Source organism: Piliocolobus tephrosceles, chromosome 19 (assembly GCF_002776525.5).
Source record: "Piliocolobus tephrosceles isolate RC106 chromosome 19, ASM277652v3, whole genome shotgun sequence".
Classification (NCBI taxonomy): Eukaryota; Metazoa; Chordata; class Mammalia; order Primates; family Cercopithecidae; genus Piliocolobus; species Piliocolobus tephrosceles.
In genome coordinates, this window is record NC_045452.1 from 20,306,908 (window position 1) to 20,329,918 (window position 23,011).

The following is a 23,011-nucleotide window of genomic DNA, read 5'->3' on the forward strand; positions in this document are numbered from 1 at the left end:
AAAAAAAAAAAAAAAAAAAAAAAAAAGAAAGGAAAAAAAGCAGGTATAGGGAGGGTAAATAAAAGAGGCAAGCGGTTGTATTCTTCCGAGTCTTTTTTGTTGATGTTGTTGATTTCTTTCATCAAGGTTTTTTTTTGTTTTGGTTTTTTTTTTTTTTTTTTTTTGAGACAAAATCTTGCTCTGTTGGCCAGACTGGAGTTCAGTAGTGTGATCTGGGCTTATTGCAACCTCTGCCTCCCAGGTTCAAGCAATTCTCCTGCCTCAGCCTCCTGCGTACCCGAGATTACAAGCGCCCACCACCACGCCCAGTTAATTTTTGTATTTTTAGTAGAGATGGGATTTCAGCATATTGGCCAGGCTGGTCTCAAACTCCCAACCTCAGGTGATCCAACCGCCTCGGCCTCTCAAAGTGCTAGGATTACAGGCTTGAGCCACCGCACCTGGCCTTTATCATCAAACTTTATTTTAAGTTCTGGGGTACATGTGCAAGATATGCAGGTTTGTTACACGAGAAAACATGTGTCATGGTGGTTTGTTGCACAGATCAACCCCTTGCCTAGGTATTAGGCCCAGCATCCATTAGCTATTCTTCCTGATGCTCTCCCTCCCCCAACCCCCAACAGGTCCCCGTGTGTGTTGTTACCCGCTCCATGTGTCCATGTATTCTCTTCTGAGTCTTTGATTAGTCTTCACGGATGCTTTCTGCTCATGCTCAGTTAATCTGCATTTTCACATAAGATAAAATAATCATAGAGCAGAGGGCAGCAGTCAGATATGTGTTTGTCTCAGGCGAGCAGAGGGATGACTTTTTAGTTTTGTCCTTTGTCCTGTGCTTGTGATGATAAAACATCCATGTACATTGTCAGGGTGAAATTCAACATAACTGTTTTAGTGTAAAGATCTTGGAGGCCCACAAGGAATTTCTTTGTGGGCAGATTGTGAGAGACCTATGTAGCTTTTTTTTTAGAGACAGAGTCTCGCTCTGTCACCCAGGCTGCAATGGCGCGATCTCGGTTCACTGCAACTTCCACCTCCTGGGTTCAAGCAATTCTCCTGCCTCAGCCTTCTGAGTAGCTGGGATTACAAGCACGTGACACAAAAAGTTAATTTTTATATTTTTAGTAAAGACTGGCTTTTGCCATTACTGACCAGGCTGGTTTCAAACTCCTGACCTCAAGTGATCCACCCACCTTGGCCTCCCAAAGTGCTGGGACTGCATGGCCACCACACCTGGCCATCATTATATATTACGGTGTAATAATAATAAAAATAGGCCGGGCCTAATAGAAATAGTCTGGCTAGGCCGGGCGCGGTGGCTCAAGCCTGTAATCCCAGCACTTTGGGAGGCCGAGACGGGCGGATCACGAGGTCAGGAGATTGAGATCATCCTGGCTAACATGGTGAAACCCCGTCTCTACTAAAAAATACAAAAAACTAGCCGGGCAAGGGGGTGGGCGCCTGTAGTCCCAGCTGCTCAGGAGGCTGAGGCAGGAGAATGGCGTAAACCCGGGAGGTGGAGCTTGCAGTGAGCTGAGATCCGGTCACTGCACTCCAGCCTGGGCGACAGAGCGAGACTCCGTCTCAAAAAAAAAAAAAAAAAAAAGAAATTATCTGGTTAACATGATGAAACCCTATCTGTACTAAAAATACAAGAAAAGTAGCCGGGCATGGTGACATGCGCCTGTATTCCCAGCTACTCAGGAGGCTGAGGTAGGAGAGTTGCTTGAACTCGGGAGGTGGAGATTGCAGTGAGCTGAGACCACGCCATTGCACTCCAGCCTGGGCGAAACTCCATCTCAAAAATAAATAAATACATAAATAAATTGAATGACTCACAAATCTAGAGATTAAGTGTTAATGCATCTCTTTTTTTTTTTTTTTTTTTGAGACGCAGTCTTGCTCTGTCGCCCGGGGTGGAGTGCGGTGGCCGGATCTCAGCTCACTGCAAGCTCCACCTCCCAGGTTTACGCCATTCTCCTGCCTCAGCCTCCGGAGTAGCTGGGACTACAGGTGCCCGCCACCTCGCCCGGCTAGTTTTTTGTATTTTTAGTAGAGACGGGGTTTCACCGTGTTAGCCAGGATGGTCTCGATCTCCTGACCTCGTGATCCGCCCGTCTCGGGCTCCCAAAGTGCTGGGATTACAGGCTTGAGCCACCGCGCCCGGCCTAATACATCTCTTTATTTATTTTTTTTGAGAAGGACTCTCTGTCACCCACCGCGCCTGGCCCTGTGTTAATGCATCTTAAAGATCTAAATCAGAAAGGTGGGTTTATAATTGACAAGATGTGCTGGGCGTGGTGGCTCACGCCTATAATCCCAACACTTTGGGAGGCTGAGGCGGGCGGATCACAAGGTCAGGAGATCAAGACCATCCTGGCTAACACAGTGAAACCCCGTCTCTGCTAAAAATACAAAAAGTTAGTTGGGGCATTGTGGTGTGCGCCTGTAGTCCCAGCTACTTGGGAGGCTGAGGCAGGAGGATGGTGTGAACATGGGAGGCGAAGCTTGCAGTGAGCCAAGATCGCACCACGCACTCCAGCCTGGGTGACACAGGGAGACTCTGTTTCAAAAAAAAAAAAAAAAGATGTACATCAGAAGGGGGGCTTATAATTGACAATATGTGACAAATACTACACCCCACACACAAATGCTTCATATTTATCTTTTGGAATGCACTGGATGATACATCCACCCTGCCCTTTGCTTCAGCAAATGGACCTTTCTAATTAGAAAAATAATTTTGTTTTTTGAGGTGGAGTCTGGCTCTGTCGTCCAGGCTAAAGTATAGTGGCATGATCTCAGCTCACTGCAACTTCTGCCTCCCGGGTTCAAGCAATTCTCTGCCTCAGATTCCTGAGTAGCTGGGATTACAGGTGCCTGCCACCACACCCCGCTAATTTTTTTGTATTTTCAGTAGAGACGGGGTTTCACTATCTTGGCCAGGCTGATCTTGAACTCCTGACCTTGTGATCCACCCACCTCAGCCTCCCAAAGTGCTGGGATGACAGGCATGAGCCACCGCATCCGGCCGAAGAAAACATTTTTTTGGTAACAAAAAATTGTTATAATGCTCTAGTAGCCTTCTAACTCATGGGATCCTAGTAGATGAAAGCTCTTTAGCCTGTTAGATATAAATGAATTTAAAGACTGTATCACAGGCTTGGACTGACCAAAGGCTAAGGGACCAAGGCCACTTCAGTGGCAGCTTTTCAGTTCTGGAGAAGCCCTAACACTGACCCAAAAGAACTACTGGGTCACTTTGGCCAGAGACCATCGGCTCTGTCGCTTGCAGGGCCCCGTCTCTGAGCATTCACTCATTCTTGGTGGGGCTCAAGCATTAAAGGTCAGACCTGTCAGGACTGTGTGGCTAGGCCTGCTGGTGCTCGGGAGGCCCTGACAGTCTCCTGAATTGCTGCAGGCCCTTGTCTTTGACGTGGACACAAACAGTTCTTTCATCTTTTCAGAAGAACAGATGATTAGGATTCTTGTTTGGCTTTTGACAAACACAAACAGGAAATTCAGCCCTCTTAGGCTGGAGGGGAGGGAGTAGGTATATGCCAAACTGCAGACCAAATTTCATAGTAGCTGAACAAGAGTTTTATTTTTGTTTTTAGAGACAAAATCTCACTCTGTCGCCCAGGCTGGGTGCAGTGGAGCAATCTTGAATCTCCCCAATTCAAGCGATTATCTTGCCTCAGCCTTCTGAGTAGCTGCAGGCATGCGCCACCATGCCCAGCTAATTTTTGTATTTTTAGGAGAGATAGGGTTTCGCTATGTTGGCCAGGCCAGTCTCGAACTCCTGACCTCAGGTGGTCCACCTGCCTCTGCCTCCCAAATTGCTGGGATTACAGGTATGAGCCACCTTGCTCGGCCAAAAAAAACTTTTTTTCTTTTTTTTTTTTTTCTTTGAGCTCTGTTGCCCAGGCTGGAGTGCAGTGGCATGATCTTGGCTCACTGCAACCTCCGCCTCCCAGGTTCAAACGATTCTGCTGCCTCAGCCTCCTAAGTAGCTGGGACTACAGGCACACGCCGCTATGCCCAGCTAATTTTTTGTAGCTGTAGTAGAGATCAGGTTTCGTTGCCCAGGCTGGTGTCGAACTCCTGAGCTCAGACGATCTGCCTGCCAAAGTGCTGGGATTATAGGCATGAGCCACTGCACCCGGCCCACTTTTTTTTTTTTTTTTTTAGAGACAGGGTCTCTCTACGTTGGCCAGATTGGCCTTGAATTCTTAGTCTCAAGCAATTCTCCTGCCTCAGTCTCCCGAAGTGCTGAGATTACAGCCATGAGCTACTGTGCCTAGCCTCTGAACAGTAGTTAAGAGTAGTTTCATCTTTTTAGAAATAGATTCCTTTGTGTTCCCCAGACAGACACAGGGTTGTTGATCAGACATGGAGCTGAGAGAGTCAGAGAGGAAATCTGGCAGCATCCTGCTGAGAAATAAAATAGTAAGGTGAACTGACCACAATGTATGTAATTAATGTAATGATGTTACAGTCTATTGTACTTTAGAAGTACATAGACTTGCTGGGCATGGTGGCTCAGTCCTGTAATCCTAGCACTTTGGGAGGCCAAGGCAGGCAGATCACGAGGTCAAGAGATGGAGACCATCCTGGCCAACATAGTGAAACCCCATCTGTACTAAAAATACAAAAATTAGCTGGGCATGGTGGCGGGTGCCTTGTAGTCCCAGCTACTCCGGAGGGTGAGGCAGGAGAATTGCTTGAATCCAGGCGGCAGAGGTTGCAGTGAGCCGAAATCGTGCCACTGCACTCCAGCCTGGCGACAGAGCAAGACTCTGTCTCAAAAAAAAAAAAAAGAAGTACATAGACTCATAGACTTAATAATGTGAAGAACAACAGGCTGGCATCAAAAATCAGAACATAAGGACAAAGTGAAAACAGCAATAGGTCAGTTAAACACCAACTGGTGTCTCTAAGATATAATGAAAAAAGTGCTGGTATTTACATAATTTTGATAATAGAGGCAAAATATAGTGTGCACATATTTGGAGGAAAAGTAACTAGCATTAGAGTCATCTCCAGGAAGGACTGTGCCAAATAAATACACCACCAAGCCTACACCCATACACACCCACACACACACACCCACACACACACACACACACCCCTACCTAATCTGAGGGTGGTTCAGATTGGTACTGGGTGGAGTCAAAAGGAAGGACTTTTGCTTTTGTATAAATATGTAATTACAGGCATGTGTGTTTGAGAAGTTGTGGGGGTTCTGCAGGCCGTTACCCCCTCCCCAACTGGCTACTGCTCAGAGTAAATAAGTCAGTGTGAGCAGATCCATGTGGCTTTGCCTTTGCCTTCTTTACCATTGGAATCACTGCAAAGACCATTTCTAAGATTGGAAAATGAGGAAGTTGACTCCCTTGGCAGTACTTGTGAATTGAATTGGGATGGTAGTGTTCAGGACAGGCTTTTTGCTCTCTGCCAAAGAGGGGTGAAATCCCTTGGAGGAAGGGAGTTATTGAACTATGGTGGAGGGGAGGTTGGCAATGCAGCCATCTGAGATACCCAGGGTAGAGGGTGCCTTGTCAAGACAATGTGAATGTCCCTGGTGCCTGGCTGGCCTTTGTGCCATCCCTAAACCTGTGTCAGGCTAACCCCCAGACTAGGCAGCTCTCTCAGTGGGGACTCTGAGAACTGCTGGTGCTTTTGCTTTGTAGACTTAACCCCAATTGTAATTGGTTATTCAGGTGATTATTCCTGCAACTCCATGTCCCAGGGACTGTCTTTTTTTTTTTTTTTTTTTGAGACGGAGTCTCACGCTGTCACCCTGGCTGGAGTGCAGTGGTGCGATCTTGGCTCACTGCAATCTCTGCCTCCTGGCAGAGATTCTCCTGCCTCAGCCTCCCGAGTAGCTGGGACTACAGGCGCCTGCCACCATGCCCGGCTAATTTTTTGTGTTTTTAGTAGAGATGGGGTTTCACTGTGTTAGCCAGGATGGTCTCGATCTCCTGACCTCGTGATCGGCCCGCCTCGGCCTCCCAAAGTGCTGGGATTACAGGCGTGAGCCACTGTGCTCGGCTCCAGGGACTCTCTTGATTAGTCACTTCTCTATCCATTGCAGCTGGCACCTCACTGATGTCTCAGTTTTGGTTGAATGCAAGACAGTATGCTTTATTATTTAGGGCCATATATATGTAATGTAAGAATAAAGAAATGTATGGGATCATTTGACAACAAATTCAGCAAAATGAAGAATTTGATGGGAAGGAAAGAGATTTACTCCTAGGGCTATTCAGGAGTCTTCAGTTGTGTTGGCAATGTTTTACTTCATGAGGTGTTTGTTTGTTTGATACGGGACCTTGCTGTGTCACGCACGCTGGAGTGCAGGGCACAGTCATAGCTCACTGCAGCCACAAACCCCTGGGCTCAAGCAAAACTCCCACCTCAGCCTCCTGAGTATCTGGGACTACAGGCACATACCACCACTGCCGGCTTATTTTTAAATTTTTGTAGAGACAAGATTTCCCTGTGTTGCCCAGGCTGGTCTTGAACTCCAGGCCTCAAGTGATCTTCCTGCCATGTTCTCCCAAAGTGTTGGTATTATAGGTTTGAGCTGTGGTCCCATGTTTTAAAAAATACCTTTTTATCTTAAATTCTTCGTAATACATTTAAAATATACATAGGAATGAGTGAATGATAGTTAATGTAGCAGGTCATCAGAGCCCCTTAGTAATTCAAGGTTTATAGCCAAGCAGCCTTATTCTTTTTATTTTTATTTTTTTTTTGAGACAGGGTCTTGCTCTCTTGCCCAGGCTGGAATACAGTGGCACAATCACTGCTCACTGCAGCCTGGAACTCCTGGGCTCAGTTGATCTTCCCACTTCACCCTCCTAAGTAGCAGGGACTACAGATGCAAGCCACTGTACTTTTTTTTTCATTTTTGTAGATATGGGGTCTCACTATGTTGCCCATACTGGTCTCTACCTCCTGGGCTCAAGTGATCCTCCTGCCTCAGCCTCCCAAAGTGCTGGGATTACAGGCATGAGCCACTGTGCTCTGCCCAAGCAGCCTTGTTCTGATTTCATGTTCATTAAGGAACTTTCTTCACAAGCAACTTTAGCCTCAAATGAACTGCTCCTTGAGGCAATAGGTTGTTCATTGTGCAGGCTAAAGCAACTCCATCTTGGATGCTAATCAGCCATGTTGACTGCTGATTAACTTCTGTTCTGGGAAGGCCTCTAAGATTTCCAGTTAATCTACTGTTCTTTGTATAAGAGCAGGTGCTTACCATAAATCTGGTTCAAAACAACTTTGATGTTATTGTACTTCAGTTGGCCTTCACATTCCTTGTGAATCATGTATACTTTTTCCCCATGATGTGTAAGCCCTGGGTCTGGGGTAGTCATTGCGTGGCATCCACCATCCTGTCTCGCTGCCACTTGAGACGCAGACATGGCTTCTGTTTGTAAGTCCCTGTTAAATGTTTCTTTCTGAGAAACTGGATTTGTCAGTCTCTTTCTTCAGCCTCTCAGCTTTCTTGGACTTTTTCATAGACCTGCCCACTGCAGAACATCATTCAAGTCCATTTTCACATCTGGTCTGCATGATATTACATTCTATTCTTCATCGTTACTCGCCTTCTTGTATATTTTCCTTGGCAGCTTGTTCGAGCTTAGTCAGACTGAGGCATCTCTCTAGAAATTAATCAATACTGAGGCACTAAACATGTTGAAGATTAAGGCAGAAGGCATGACCCTGAGGCATGCAACATTCACCACCATATGAGGCCTCTTGGGAAAAACCCAACTAGCCTGCCCAGGTTGCTACCCTCTCCCTCTGCTTGCCTTCAGACTTACATAGTCTTTTTTTTTTTTTTTTTTTTTTGAGACAGTCTCACTCTGTCACCCAGGCTGGAGTGCAATGGCGCCATCTTGGCTCACTACAACCTCTGCCTCCCGGGTTCAAGCACTTCTCCTGCCTCAGCCTCCCAAGTAGCTGGCGTTATAGGCACGTGCCACAATGCCTGGCTAATTTTTATATTTATTTATTTATTTATTCTTTATTTTTTTATTTTTGAGACGGAGTCTTGCTCTGTCGCCCAGGCTGGAGTACAGTGGCCGGATCTCAGCTCACTGCAACCTCCACCTCCCGGGTTCACGGCATTCTCCTGCCTCAGCCTCCGGAGTAGCTGGGACCACAGGCGCCTGCCACCTCGCCCGGCTAATTTTTTTGTATTTTCAGTAGAGACGGGGTTTCACCGTGTTAGCCAGGATGGTCTCGATCTCCTGACCTCGTGATCCGCCCGTCTCGGCCTCCCAAAGTGCTGGGATTACAGGATTGAGCCACCGCGTCCGGCCCTATTTTTTTTTTTTTTTAGTAGAGACTGGGTTTCACCATGTTGGCCAGGCTGGTCTTGAACTCTTGACACCAGGCGATCCACCTGCCCTCAGCCTCCCAAAGTGCTGGGATTACAGGCATGAGCCATGGTGCTCAGCCTACATAGTTTTAAAAATGGTATGTATAGGCCGGGCACAGTGGCTGATGCCTGTAATCTCAGCATTTTGGGAGGCTGAGGCAGACATGTCACTTGAGGTCAGGAGCTCGAGACCAGCCCAGCCAACATGGCAAAACCCTATCTCTACTGAAATACAAAATTTAGCCAGGCGTGTTGGCAGGTGCCTGTAATCACAGCTACTTGAGAGGCTGAGGCAGGAGAATGGCTTGAACCTGGGAGGCAGAGGTTGCAGTGAGCCAAGATTGCACCATTGTGCTCCAACCTGAGCAACAGAGCAAGACTCTGTGTCTAAAAGGACAGAAAAAAATAAGTTTCCTCTAGAGCATTGAATGACAAGAGACAACGTGGAGGGAGAGGTCTCATCCTTACAACCATCCCTGCCAAGACCCCAGATATACAAGTGAGGCCATCCCAGACCCTTCAGCTAACCTACTAGCTGAATGTAGCTGCGTGAGTGAGCTGTTTCCTTCCTCCCTGCAAAATCCCATATCTTTTTCTCCATGTTTTCATCTTAGGATATGAAGATGAAACTGCTGTAGCTGTTTTTTAACCATGAGGGGAGCTTTTGGAGAACAGAACCAGGACACCGAAAGTGGGGAAAGTGGAGAGAGGGAGAGAACCTGGGCCCTTGATGACATTATAGAGTCACTGTTATTAGCCAGCTATGGAGCTGGTTAATTTCTGGACTTCTTATTTGAAATGGCGTGCTTCTTCATTGTTTAATCTACTTTTTTGAGCTTTGTGTTACTTGTAGCTGAAAGCATTCTTTTTTTTTTTTTTTTTGAGGCGGAGTCTCGCTCTGTCGCCCCGACTGGAGTGCAGTGGCCGGATCTCAGCTCACTGCAAGCTCCGCCTCCCGGGTTTACGCCATTCTCCTGCCTCAGCCTCCCGAGTAGCTGAGACTACAGGCGCCGCCACCTCGCCCGGCTAGTTTTTGTATTTTTAGTAGAGACGGGGTTTCACCATGCTAGCCAGGATGGTCTCGATCTCCTGACCTCGTGATCCGCCCGTCTCGGCCTCCCAAAGTGCTGGGATTATAGGCTTGAGCCACCGCGCCCGGCGCTGAAAGCATTCTAACTGATACACTCCTCAACCAGCTCTTCTAATACAAGTACAAAATCTGAAACAAGTCTGACATGGTGGCATGTGCCTATAGTCCCAGCTACTTGGGAGGCTGAGGCGGGAGGGTCGCTTGAGCCCAGGCATTTAAGGTTGCACTGAGCTATGATTGTGCCACTGCAATCCAGCCTGGGTGACAGACTGAGACCCCGTCTATAAAAAAAAAAAAAAAAAAAAAAAATCAGAAACACCTTGCATAGTATATAGTAGGCATTCAATAAGTTTATCATTAATGAGGGAGTAAAAGAAGATTTTGTTGTAAAGAATGCAAATTGCTTACCCAACAACCATTCTCCCTTTCTCCCTTTTCAATTAAGTCAGGAGGCTGGTGCTGTGGCTTACACCTGTAATCCCAGCACTTTGGGAGGCCGAGGCAGGAGGGTCCCTTGAGCCCAGGAGTTCAAGATCAGCCTAGGTAACATAGTGAAATCTCAGCTCTACAAATAATAAAAAAAATTAGCTGGGCGTGGTGGTGTGTGTATGTGGTTCCAGATACTTTCCAGATACATGGAAGGCTGAGGTGGGAGGATCACTTGAGCCCAGGTGGTTGAGGGTGCCGTGAGCTATGATTGCCCCACTGCACTCCAGCCTGGGTGACAGAGAGAGACCTTGTAACCTCCGGGAAAAAAAAAATTGAGCGAGACAGAGAAGAAAGGGTCTTGTTCTCTCACCTAGACTGGAGTGCAGTGACATGATCACAGCTCACTGCCACCTTGAACTCCTGGGCTCAAGCCATCCTCCTGCCTCAGCCGCTGAGTGCCCAGGTTTACAGGTGCTCATCACCATGCCTGGCTCCTTTTCCTCCTTAATAACAGAACTCCAAATTTTAGCTAGGCATATTGATGTCTGGAACAAAAGTCTGTATTTTCCTACCTCTTTTGTGCATGGGTATGGCCAATGAGATGTAAGCACAAGTGTTGTGTGGGAGGGCTGCTTTACACGAGCTGACTCAGCTAGACGGAGCTTTTCCTTCTTTTTTTTTTTTTCTTTTTGCCCTTCCTTCCCTCCCTCCCTTCCTTCCTTCCTTCCCTCCCTCCCTCCCTCCTTCCCTCCTTCCTTCTTTCCTTCCTTCTTCTCTGTTTGTTTTTGAGACAGGGTCTCACTCTGTCACCCAGGCTGGAATGCAGTGGCACAATCTTGGCTCACTGCAACCTTTGCCTTCTGGGTTCAAGCGATTCACCTGCCTCAACCTCCCGAGTACAGGCGCACGCCACCACACCCGGCTAATTTTTGCATTTTTAGTAGAGATGAGATTTCACCAGGTTGACCAGGTTGATCTCGAACTCCTGCCCTAAAGTGATCCACCTGCCTCGGCCTCCCAAAGTGCTGGATTACAGGTGTGAGCCACCACACCCAGTCCGCCTTTTATCTTTCTTCTCTCAACTTGGTTTCTCTGGCTAGAGTTCCAGCTGCCAACTTAGGCCATGAGCTAACCTTGAAGACGGAAGTCAAAAATTAAGATGGTCAAGCAGAAAGACAGGCCTGCGGGCCTGATGACAAAGTGGACCCACCATAGTAGCATCTCTGGACTGCCTAGCTTTAGATTTCTTCTCTATGAGAGAAAAATAAACCTGTATTTTGTTTAAGACACTTATTTTGGGGGTTTTCCCTTATATTCAGTCAAGTAAAATCTAAGCTTTTACCATCTCTTTCACAACTTCCCTCTCAAGATATTGCAGCCTGGCGTAGGAGAGCCCGAGAAGAGTATGCATAATGAGGGCTGTCCCACCCGAGTGTTACGCAAGCCCTTCCTGACTTCCCTTTCTCCAGTCCCTGAAGTGGCACTTGAGAGGTACTCTGTTGGTACCTTGGTTGGAGTTCTAGATGGCAAGTAATAGAATCCAACTGGCTAACTAAGGCAAAGGGAAATTTTTTAGAAGGACATTAGGGGCCAGGCGTGGTGACTTAGGCCTGTAATCCCAGTGCTTTGGGAGGCCAAGGTGGGCAGATCACCTGAGATCAGGAGTTCAAGACCAGCCTAGCCAACATGGCAAAACCCTATCTCTATTAAAAATACAAAAATTAGCTGGGTGTGATGGTGTACACCTGTAATCCCAGCTACTCAGGAGGCTGAGACAGGAGAATCACTTGAACCCAGGAGGCAGAGGTCAGGCCCCTGCCACTGCTGCTAGTCCCTGCTGCCCCTGCTCCCCGTGCTGTCACTGCAGGCGTGAGCGGCCTCTAACCCCTGCTGTCATCTTTGTGACTGTCACTTGGTATTCAGTGTCTCAGGATACACTACCTGAATTGCGGAGAGGTGACTCTTGGAAAGAAAACCAGTGTTATTATGATGGAGAAATGCAAACTGTGCAACAAAAAATTGTGAAACATTTGCCCTAACAAGCCAGGGTCAGTTGAAGGAGTCCTGACTGGCCGCAGCTTGGTGTTTAAGTCCAATCCCTTTCCTCACCATGATGAAAGATATCCCTTGTATCTAATCTCTCTCTTTCTCCCTTCCTTCCTTCCTTCCTTCCTTCCTTCCTTCCTTCCTTCCTTCCTTCCTTCCTTCCTTTCTTTCTTTCTCTCTCTCTCTTTCTTTCTTTCTTTTTCTTTCCCTTCCTCCCTTCCTCCCTTCCTTCTTCCTTCCTTCCTTCCTTTCTTTCTTTCTTTTTTTTTTTTTTTTCCTGGAGACAGAGTTTCGCTCTTGTTGCCCAGGCTGGAGTGCAGTGGCATGGTCTTGGCTCATTGCAACCTCCACCTCCCAGGTTCAAGCGATTCTCCTGCCTCAGCCTCCTGAATAGCTGGGATTACAGGCGCCCACCCCTACACCTGGCTAATTTTTGTGTTTTTAGTAGAGATGAGGTTTCACCATATTGGCCAGGCTGGTCTTGAACTCCCGACCTCAGGTGATCCGCCTGCCTCGGCCTCCCAAAGTGCTGCGATTACAGGCGTGAGCCATGGCACCTGGCCATCTCTCTCTCTGTTTCTCTCTCTGTTTTGTAGATGGGGGATCTCACTCTGTTGCCCAGTCTGGAGTGTGGTGGTGCAATCATGGCTCCCTGCAACCTTGAATACCTGGGCTCAAGTAATCCTCCTGCCTCAGCCTCCCAAGTAGGTGGGACCACAGGTGCGTGCCACCATGCCCAGCTGATTTAAAAAAAAAAAATTTGTAGAGACAGGGTCTCCCTGTGTTGCCCAGGCTGCTCTTAAACTCCTGGGCTCAAGTGATCCTCTCATGTCAGCTTTCCAAAGTGCTGGGATTATAGTTGTAAACCACCGTACCTGGCCTGTCGTATCTAATCTCTGAACCTAGTCTTCGGTATTCTCTAATGGCATGGTCTCAGCTCACTGCAACCTCCGCCTCCCGGGTTCAAGCAATTCTCCTGCCTCAGCCTCCCAAGTAGCTGGGATTACAGGCGCCTGCCACCACACCCGGCTAATATTTTTGTATTTTTAGTAGAGACAGGGTTTCACATATTGGCCAGGCTAGTTTTAAACTCCTGACCTCAGGTAATCTGCCCACCTCAGCCTCCCAAAGTGTTGGGATTACAGGTGTGAGCTACTGCGCCCAGCCTAGTCTATGGTATTATTTATTTATTTATTTAGAGACAGAGTTTCGCTCTTGTTGCCCAGGCTGGAGTGCAGTGGCATGGTCTTGGCTCATTGCAACCTCCACCTCCCAGGTTCAATGGATTCTCCTGCCTCAGCCTCCCAAATAGCTGGGATTACAGGAGCCCACCACCACACCCCTCTAATTTTTGTATTTTTAGTAGAGATGGGGTTTCACCATGTTGGCCAAGCTAGACTCAAACTCCTGACTTCAGGTGATCCACCCCCCTCGGCCTCCCAAAGTGTTGGGATTACAGGTGTGAGCCACCGTGCCCGGCGGTATTCTCTTATTTTTTATTCTGATTGCCTGGCTTTCTGTTCTTATCTTTTCTTTTATTCTTTTTTTTTTTTTTTGAGATGGAGTCTCACTGTGTTGCCCAGACTGGAGTGCAGTGGTGTGATCTCAGCTCACTGCAACCTCCGCCTCCCGGGTTCAAGGTATTCTCCTGCCTCAGCCTCCTGAGTAGCTGGGACTACAGGCACGCACCACCACACCCGGCTAATGTTTGTATTTTTTGTAGAGATCGGGTTTCACCATGTTGGTCAGGCTGGTCTTGAACTCCTTTTCTCTTTAAAATAATGACTGGGCTGGGCATGGTGGCTCACACCTGTAATCCCAGCACTTTGGGAGGCAGGTGGATCACGAGGTCAGGAGTTCGAGACCATCCTGGCCAACATGGTGAAACCTCGTCTCTACTAAAAATAAAAAAATCAGCCAGGTGTAGTGGCAGGCACCCGTAATCCCAGCTACTTGGGAGGCTAAGGTAGGAGAATCGCTTGAACCTGGCAGTGGAGGTTGCAGTGAGCCAAGATTGTGCCACTGCACCCCAGCCTGGGTATCAGAGGAAGACTCCGTCTCAAAATAAGTCAATCAATAAACAAACAAACTTGCTTTGCCTTACTCTGTGGACTCACCCCAAATTCTTTCTTGAGTGAGGTCCAAGAACTCTCTCTGGATTAGGACCCTTTTCTGGTAACCATGTTTCTACGGCTTGCAACCAAGAGTCCTAACCAATAAACCCTCCTTTTTGAGTGCTCATCTCCCCTATATAGGCCAGAAATAGACCAGACCTATTTCTGCACTCAAATGGAGAGTGGAGGACTGGAAAACCATGGTCCTTTGCTCACAGGTAACAAAATTGAACCCTGGCCTAGAAAAGCTTAGTGGACACTGGTGATTTTCCTGCTGGCCCAGATACCTGCACAATCTGCAGTGCTGTCCCAAAGTTGGGCCCCAAGTTACAGCTTTTTAGTTCACATTCTCACACTCAGCCACTGTTCTCCAAAGCAGGACATGTAAGACTGGCTGGAGAGATTTCCAGCCTTAGCCAGATGCCATATTGAAACCAGCTTCTCCACTGAACTCTAGGCCTTTGTTTTGGGTCCTGTTTTCCAACCCAAATGCCCACTTCTTGGTAAATTGTCCTTTGTCAGGGGTACTCTGCTTAACCCAGAAAAATTCTCTGAATTTCAACTCTTGGGAGTTTTATTTCTGTCCCTACTAAAATGCTCTGCTATGCAAATTGGTCCACCCCCTCTCCAGGGCTCCTCATACCAGGGAATCTCTAGGAGATGCTCAGTTTTTATCAAGGATGTTGTCAAAGCTATTTAAATTGTACATTTATAGGATAGTCAAGTGTGGCCACAGGAGGAAAGATAGGAGAGGCTTGTAGAAGAAAGTTTATTATACTCACAGGTCCGAAAGAGGGGGTCACCACACGCCATGTGGAGGTCACTGGGGAATATGCGGGGGTAGTCAGGAGGCAGAACACTGGATGGGAGACAGCTTGGGTCATGGCCTTTATTGAAGTTTCTGAGACAGGGCAGGTTAAACAGTTGAGGAGTGGTGAATTGAGTAATTTTTTTCTTTTTCTTTTTTTTTTCTTGAGACAGGGTCTCACTGTTGCCCAGCCTGGAGTACAGTGGTGCCATCATGGCTCATTGCAGCCTCAGTTTCCTGGGTTTAAGTGATTCTCCCATCTCAGCCTCTGAGTAGCTGGGACTACAGACATGCCACCACACCTGGCTAACTTTTGTTTGTTTTTTGAGACCAGGTTTCACCATGTTGCCCAGGCTGAAATTTTGATAGGCTCTAAGTTAGATGGGTGGCCCCTAGTTGCCTGGTAGCAGGGCCTGGGATGATTAAGGCAAAGGAATATTCTTTTCTGGAGTATAAGGGCCAGATAGAGCTGGGATGGCTGTAGATTAGTTAGCCTGTGCATCAAAGGTATGCTCCTGGCTGGTCCCTTAGCTATCTCTAAGAATTGGCTATCCCTGATAAGGGCAGTCTCTCCCCAGCTGGGAAGATTTTTCAAGATGTTAAAACAGGCTGGGTGCAGTGGCTCACGCCTGTAATCCTAGCATTTTGGGAGGCTGAGGCAGGTGGATCACCTGAGGTCAGGAGTTCCAGACCAGCCTGGCCAACATGGTAAAACCCCATCTCTACTGAAAATACAAAAAATTGGCCGGGCATTGTGGTGGGCGCCTGTAATCCCAGCTACTTGGGAGGCTGAGGCAGGAGAATTGCTTGAACCCGGGAGGAGGAGGTTGCAGCGAGCCGAGATTGCGCCATTGCACTCCAGCGTGGGCAACAAGAGTGAAACTGTCTCAAAAAAAAAAAAAAAAAAATTAAAACAGCATACACAGAAAATTTAAAATATACACAATGAATCAAGTAACAAAGCCTTCCTTTCCCTAGGACAAAAGTATGCCTTTATATTTGCATACGAAAATAAGCCATTTAAGTGATTTTGCAGAATGCAGAAAATCTGCTCCTAGATGACTTTCTCTCTGCTTATTCAGGGAAGTAGCTTCTATGATTTTCAAAAGGTAAAATGAAGAAAAAAAGCTCTTATTTCCCAGTATCCTGCATTGTGAACAATTTCTGCTTGCCAAGTTAGTCTCTGTTTTCTTTCCATATCCCAGTTCCTATACCTTTGCACATGCAGTCTCTCAGCTTAACCTTTCCTCTCTCATTTTTAGAATTTTACTTATTTATTTATTTATTTATTTATTTATTTTTTGAGACGGAGACTCGCTCTGTCGCCCAGGCTGGAGTGCAGTGGCACAATCTCAGCTCACTGCAACCTCTGCCTCCTGGGTTCATGCGATTTTCCTGTCTCAGCCTCCTGAGTAGCTGGGATTACAGACGTGTGTCACCACGCCCAGCTAATTTCATAATTTTAGTGGAGATGGGGTTTCACTATGTTGGCCAGCCTGGTCTCGAATTTCTGACCTCAAGTGATCCACCCACGTTGGCCTCTCAAAGTGCTGGGATTATAGGCGTGAGCTACCGCACCCAGCAGAATTTTACTTTCTTTAAGGGTCAATCCAAGATTACATTGCTTATGAATTAATGATATAACCATTTGCTCTCTTGTTTTCCTAAATATTAGTCTTTTCTCTTAACTAGTGTACACATTCTTTATGAGTAGGAACCACATTTTCCTTGTTTATTCTTTAGCACTTAACATTAATAATAATTAGTGACTAATTTCATGAATAATCAAATAACCTTTTGTAACAAATGGTACTTTGAATACTTGAATTTTCTTCTTTTTCCTTCTTTTTTTTTTTTTTTTTTTTTTTTTGAGACAGGGTGTCACTCTGTGACCCAGGCTGGAATGCAGTGGCTCTGTCTTGGCGCAATGCAACCTCTGCCTCCCGGGCTCCAGCAATCCTCCCACTTCAGCTTCCTGAGTAGCTGGGACCACAGGCACACACCACCATGCCTGGCTAATTTTTTTGCATTTTTTGTAGAGATGGGGTTTTGCCATATTGCCCAGGCTGATGTTCAAACTCCTGGGCTCAAGCAATTCATTCTCCTTGGCCTCCCAAAGTGCTGGGATTATAGGCGTGAGCCACCACGCTCAGCCCTGGAATTTTCATGTAAGTTAATGTAACATTAAAGTCTATAAAGATTGAAGTCTATAAAACTTTTCATTGTATATTATCATTAGTATTTTAATTTTTACATATTTTCACCATGCATGCATTTTGAAAACAAGATTTTTTTTTTGTTTAAGAATCAAAAAAATATCTTTTACACATTTCTAAGACTAGTAATCGGAAATTTTACATTCAAATTAATTTTAACATTAAAAAATATATATATATTTTTGAGACAGAGTCTCACTCTGTCACCTAGGCTAGAGTGCAGTGGCACCATCTTGGCTTGCTGCAATCTCTGCCTCCCAGGTTCAAGTGATTCTCTTACCTCAGCCTGCAGAGTAGCTGGGATTACAGACACATGCCACTGCACTTGGCTAATTTTTGTATTTTTAGTAGAGACGGGGTTTCTCCATGTTGGCCAGGCTGGTCTTGAACTCTTGACCTCAAGTGATCCACCTGCCTCGGCCTCCCAAAGTGATGGGATTACAGGTGTGAGCCACCACGCCCAGCCATAAATACATTTTTAAAAAGTAATTTCTGCCTGTCAAAGTCAAATGATTTAAAATTTGGCTTACTTTAATGTTTGTTTTCTGTTGCTATAAAGGTGAATATGCAGTTTGGCATTATAAATAGAAAGAGGTTTTTTCTTATGGAAAAACATCCAGCTCTGTAAGTCAGTGGCACTATACCCTAGAAAAATGGTGAAGGCAAAGTCCTTAGGAGAATGGGGCATTTCTGAACTCTTAGACTTTCCATCTGCTTAGTGGCTCACTTTGAAAAGTGAAAGGGAGGGCATCACGTACCCCTTTCCCAACAACTAGTTTTCCATAGGTATATATACATACACAGAATGAGAGAATTTCAATAGGTACATATATCTACTATATATGTCAGGTATACACACATACACGCACGCACACACACATATATACATATCCCTGAATTTACATACAATGTATAGTTATCACAAATCAAGGACTTTTAAGATAAATATAAGATTTAAATATCTTTTGCTGACTTTCCTTTAGTAACATGTGGGAAAAAACCTCTATTTCAAGATGTGAAATTGGAGACTGCTTTTCCATTTCTTCAGCTCCTAATAAGCACTAAGAAGCGATTTGCATCAATTCACCACCTACTCCTTGGCATCCCCAATTCCTCCAGCAGTTATTGCGAAGGTGGCTTCATTTTCAGGCATCTCAGGACTAACAGAATACAAGGGAACAGAAGTTTATAAAAAGCTCTATTTCTATAAATACTATATTCAAGTCACAGGCATTATGCTCCCATCAGTCTGAGTCTCCAGAGACATCTGAGAGTTGGTACAACCAAATGTGGCCTACAGAACTTACCCACAAGTATTATTAACCCTCACAAACATTTATTGAGCAACTTCTATATATAAAATTCTGAATGTCAAGAAAAATTACCCCAAATTTGGAAACAGGTGAAAGGATAACTGGGTGTTTATTTATTTATTTTATTTATTTATTTATTTTGAGATGAAGTCTTGCTCTTGTCCCCTAGGCTGGAGTGCAATGGTGAGATCTCAGCTCACTGCAACCTCTGCTTCCTGGGTTCAAACAATTCTCCTGCCTCAGCCTCCCGAGTAGCTGGGATGACAGGCACCCGCCACCACGCCCGCCTAATTTTCATATTTTTAGTAGAGATGGGGTTTCACCATGTTGACCAGGCTGGTCTCGAACTCCTGACCTCAGGCGATCTGCCTGTCTCAGCCTCCCAAAGTGCTGGGATTACAGGGGTAAGCCACTGCGTCTGGCCAACTGGGTATTCTTTTAGTATAGTGTCAGGCATTGTATAGCAGCCCCTTAGGGGTTTATCTGATTCTATAGGGGTATACACCTTTCTCATGGCTAGACTAATGTAGGAGCAAACTGTAAAATACTTTGAAATAAATTAAAAGATTACTGAGTACCTTCTATGGAAACATAGGTTGTCTAGCACATCCTCCCAGGTTATCCAATTTTTTTTTTTTTTTTTGAGACAGAGTCTCTCTCTGTCGCCCAGGCTGGAGTGCAGTGGCGCAATCTTGGCTCACTGCAACCTCCGCCTCACGGGTTTAAGCAATTCTCTTGCCTCAGCCTCCTGAGGAGCTGGGACTACAGGGGCCCACCACCACACCTGGCAAATTTTTGTATTTTTAGTAGAGATGGGGTTTCACCATGTTGGTCAGCCTGGTTTCGAACTCCTGAGCTATCTGCCTTGGCCTCCCAAAGTGCTGGGGGATTACAGGTGTGAGCCACCACGCTCGGCCCCCATGTTATCCAATTCTGTGAGGGCTGTATGCCTTCCATTGTCGTTGATCTATTTTACAACTCCATAAGTTGTAGAGAACTATGAGTAGTGCAAATTATTTTGTCCAGAGAGATGTAAATCGTGTAAAGCAGAATGCAATTGATTATTTTCCTATAGATAATTGACTCATTTTTCATCAATTTATATTTCATTTTGTTAGAGTAGGTAGTTAGGCAGACATGAGCAGGGAAGGAGAGCCCCCCCACCCCACCAGGAATGTAATACAACCATCAGGTGATGGTCAAGTGGTTGTTAAACTGTCTCTTTAAAATAATAGGCTGGGTGTGGTGGCTCACACCTGTAATCCCAGCACTTTGGGAGGCTGAGGTGGGTGGATCATTTGACATCAGGAGTTCGAGACCAGCCTGGCCAACATGGAGAAACCCCCTCTCTATTAAAAATACAAAAATTAGCTGGGCATGGTGGTGGGTGCCTGTGATCCCAGTTACTCAGGAGGCTGAGGCAGAAGAATTGCTTGAACCCAGGAGGCGGAGGTTGCAGTGAGCCAAGATCGTGCCACTGCACTGTAGCCTGGGCAAAAGAGGGAGACTCCATCTCAAAAAAAAAAAAAATTTCAGTATTCCTTTGATTGACTACAATGTTCATTTGAATCACGGGTTTCCTCCTTAATTCAAGGGTTGAATAAAATCTTTGATACATGTTCATTTTATATTTATTTGCAAGAAAGTCAAGTTTTTACTTTTTAAAAAAATTATACTTTAGCAGGTACTAGACCCTATAGATTGTACAAAAGAGACACAATCTTTACTTTTAAGATGTCTAACAGGTGAGCTAAGACATATGACTACATGAAACCATTTAGTTCAACGAAGTACATTTGTTTTTTGGGGTGTTTTTTTGAGACAAAGTCTCTGTTGCCCAGGCTGGAGTGCAGTGGCACAATCTCGGCTCACTGTAACTTCCCCCTGTTGGGTTCAAGCGATTCTCCCGCCTCAGCCTCCTGAGTAGCTGGAATTACAGGCACCCACCACCATGCCCAGCTAATTTTTGTATTTTTAATAGAGACGGGGTTTCGCCATGTTGGCCAGGCTGGTCTTGAGCTCCTGACCTCAGGTGATCCACCTGCATCGGCCTCCCAAAGTGCTGAGATTACAGGCATGAGCCATTGCACCTGGCCCAATGAAGTACATTTGTCACAAATTTTTAGAGCTTGCCAAAGCTCCATAAAACAGCATTTTGGTAGTGGGAGCCTGTAATCCCAGCTACTGGGGAGACTGAGGCAGGAGAATGGCATGAACCGGGAGGCAGAGCTTGCAGTGAGCCGAGATCGCACCACTGCACTCCAGCATGGGCGACAGAGCGAGACTCCGTCTCCAAACAAACAAACAAAACAACAACAACAACAAAAATGTAGCATTTATGTATTATAATCTTCAACAGAGACAGATGGTGAAAAACAAAATGGTCGGAACAAAAACCATCTTAGATAGGTGGGGGAACTGATTATTTAATATTTATTCAATAATAATACATAATAAGTACTACTGTGATTCATAGCAAACACCAGATTAAGAGCTCATCTGATCTTTAGGGAGCAGCTTTTCCCTCTCTAGGGTAGAGTTACTGCAAATCTTTGCTTTGTGGCTTGGGGTTGATCAGTCAGTCACAAATATGACACATCTACCATGTCCCAGGAACTGGGAATACCCCGGTGAGGAAGCAAACCCTTAGGATTACTGTCTAGAGGGGATGACATATGTTATACAAATCATTACCAATAAAATGAAAGTAAGTTCCTTGAGGGCATGAACCAGTCTTTTTGTTTTGTTCACTGCTTTATCCCAAGAACCTAGAACAGCTAACATGTAGTAGTTTTTCTCTGTAAAAATTTATTAAATCTGGCCGAGCACGGTGGCTCAAGCCTGTAATCCCAGCACTTTGGGAGGCCGAGACGGGCAGATCACGAGGTCAGGAGATCGAGACCATCCTGGCTAACATGGTGAAACCCCATCTTTACTAAAAAAATACAAAAAACTAGCCGGGCGAGGTGGCAGGCGCCTGTAGTCCCAGCTACTTGGGAGGCTGAGGCAGGAGAATGGCGTAAACCCGAGAGGCAGAGCTTGCAGTGAGCTGCGATCTGGCCACTGCACTCCAGCCTGGGCGACAGAGTGAGACTCCCTCTCAAAAAAAAAAAAAAAAAAAAAAAAAAATATTAAATCTGTAATTCTTTATTTTTTTTAATTTTGTATTTTGTATTTTTTTAAGACAGAGTTTTGCTCTGTTGCCCAGGCTGGAGTGCAGTGCCACGATCTCGGCTCACTGCAACATCTGCCTCCCAGGTTCAAGCAATTCTCCTGCCTCAGCCTACTGAGTAGTTGGGATTACAGGCGCCTGCCACCACATCCAGCTAATTTTTGTAGTTTTAGTAGAGACAGTGTTCCACCATGTTGGCCAGGCTGGTCTCGAACTCCTGGCCTCAGGTGATCTGCCCACCTTGGCCTCCCAAAGTGCTAGGATTACAGGTGTAGGCCACTGTGCCAGGCCAAAATCTGTAATTCTTAATTAAACACATAAAGTGCTGAGAAAGAATATAGCGTATAATATACTGAGTAACCTAGACTGTAAGGTTTAGGGAAAGGTTCCCTGAGAAAGTTATGTTTAAACTGAAATCTGAAAAACAAATGGAGTTAACTTGGCAAAAATACTTGATACTTACCTTGCACTTACTACACTTTAATTGGAACTGACGATTTCATTATCTAGGTGTATGCTTTGAAAGGTCAGGGAGCAAGTCAACGTGTCAATAGAATTCCTCAATCCCTAGTACCTAGCACACAGTAGGGACTTCCCAATAAATTGAATAATTTTTTTATAAAGAAATTCAAACACACAGCATCTGCCAGTAATAATTACAGCCTTGTGGTGGCTCACACCGATAGTCCCAGCACTTTGGGTGGCCAAGGTGGGAGAATTGCTTGAGCCTAGGAGTTTGAGACCAGTTTGGGCAACATGGCAAAACCCTGTCTCTACACACACACACACACACACACACACACACACACACACACACAAAGAATAAAAAAAATTTACCTATCATAAATCTTGGCAATTCTGAGCTCTCCTCTTCCTTTTCGCAAGCTTATTCTTGTTGTTGAAGCATGAGCCAGAATGTGTCCCCCAATGGGTTTTTTGGGATCTGCCTGAAAGCTGAATTAATAAAATACCTTTTCAGGTTTCATCATATGGACTATATATGGCAATATCTGCAATTACAAGGCAATCTTTCTGTGGTGGATGTCAGGAGTTGGAGTAAGTGTATATTCTAAACAAGCAGAGGCTTGTTCATAAACTAAGGAGTGGGGTGAGTTTTGGAGCTGCTATATACCCCACCTAGTCTAGGCTTCTGAGATTCCTATGATAAATAGTTTATATTTTGTTTGACTTTTTTCTTATTTTTTGAGACTGAGTCTAGCTCTGTCGCCTAGGCTGGAATGCAGTGGTGTGCTCTCTCTCACTGCAACCTCTGCCTCCTGGGTTCAAGCAATTCTCCTGCCTCAGCCTCCCAGGTAGCTAGGATTACAGGTGCCCACCACCACGCCCAGCTAATTTTTTGCATTTTTAGTAGAGCCAAGGTTTCACTGTGTTGGCCAGGCTGGTCTTGAACTCCTGACCTCGTGATCTGCCCGC

At 45.7% G+C, this 23,011-nt stretch overlaps 1 protein-coding gene across 1 annotated transcript in view; it reads right to left on the reverse strand.

The window, feature by feature from the left end:
* Positions 1-17,620: 17,620 nt before the first annotated feature.
* Positions 17,621-23,011, reverse strand: part of DMC1 (DNA meiotic recombinase 1) — a 51,269-nt gene continuing 45,878 nt past the window's right edge. The window contains exons 13-14 of the mRNA XM_023222264.1: positions 22,415-22,531; positions 17,621-18,252 (exon numbers count right to left, since the gene is read on the reverse strand). Of these exons, the coding sequence (XP_023078032.1) occupies positions 18,183-18,252; positions 22,415-22,531 (187 nt within the window). The 3' untranslated portion in view covers positions 17,621-18,182. The remainder of the gene's footprint in view (positions 18,253-22,414; positions 22,532-23,011) is intronic.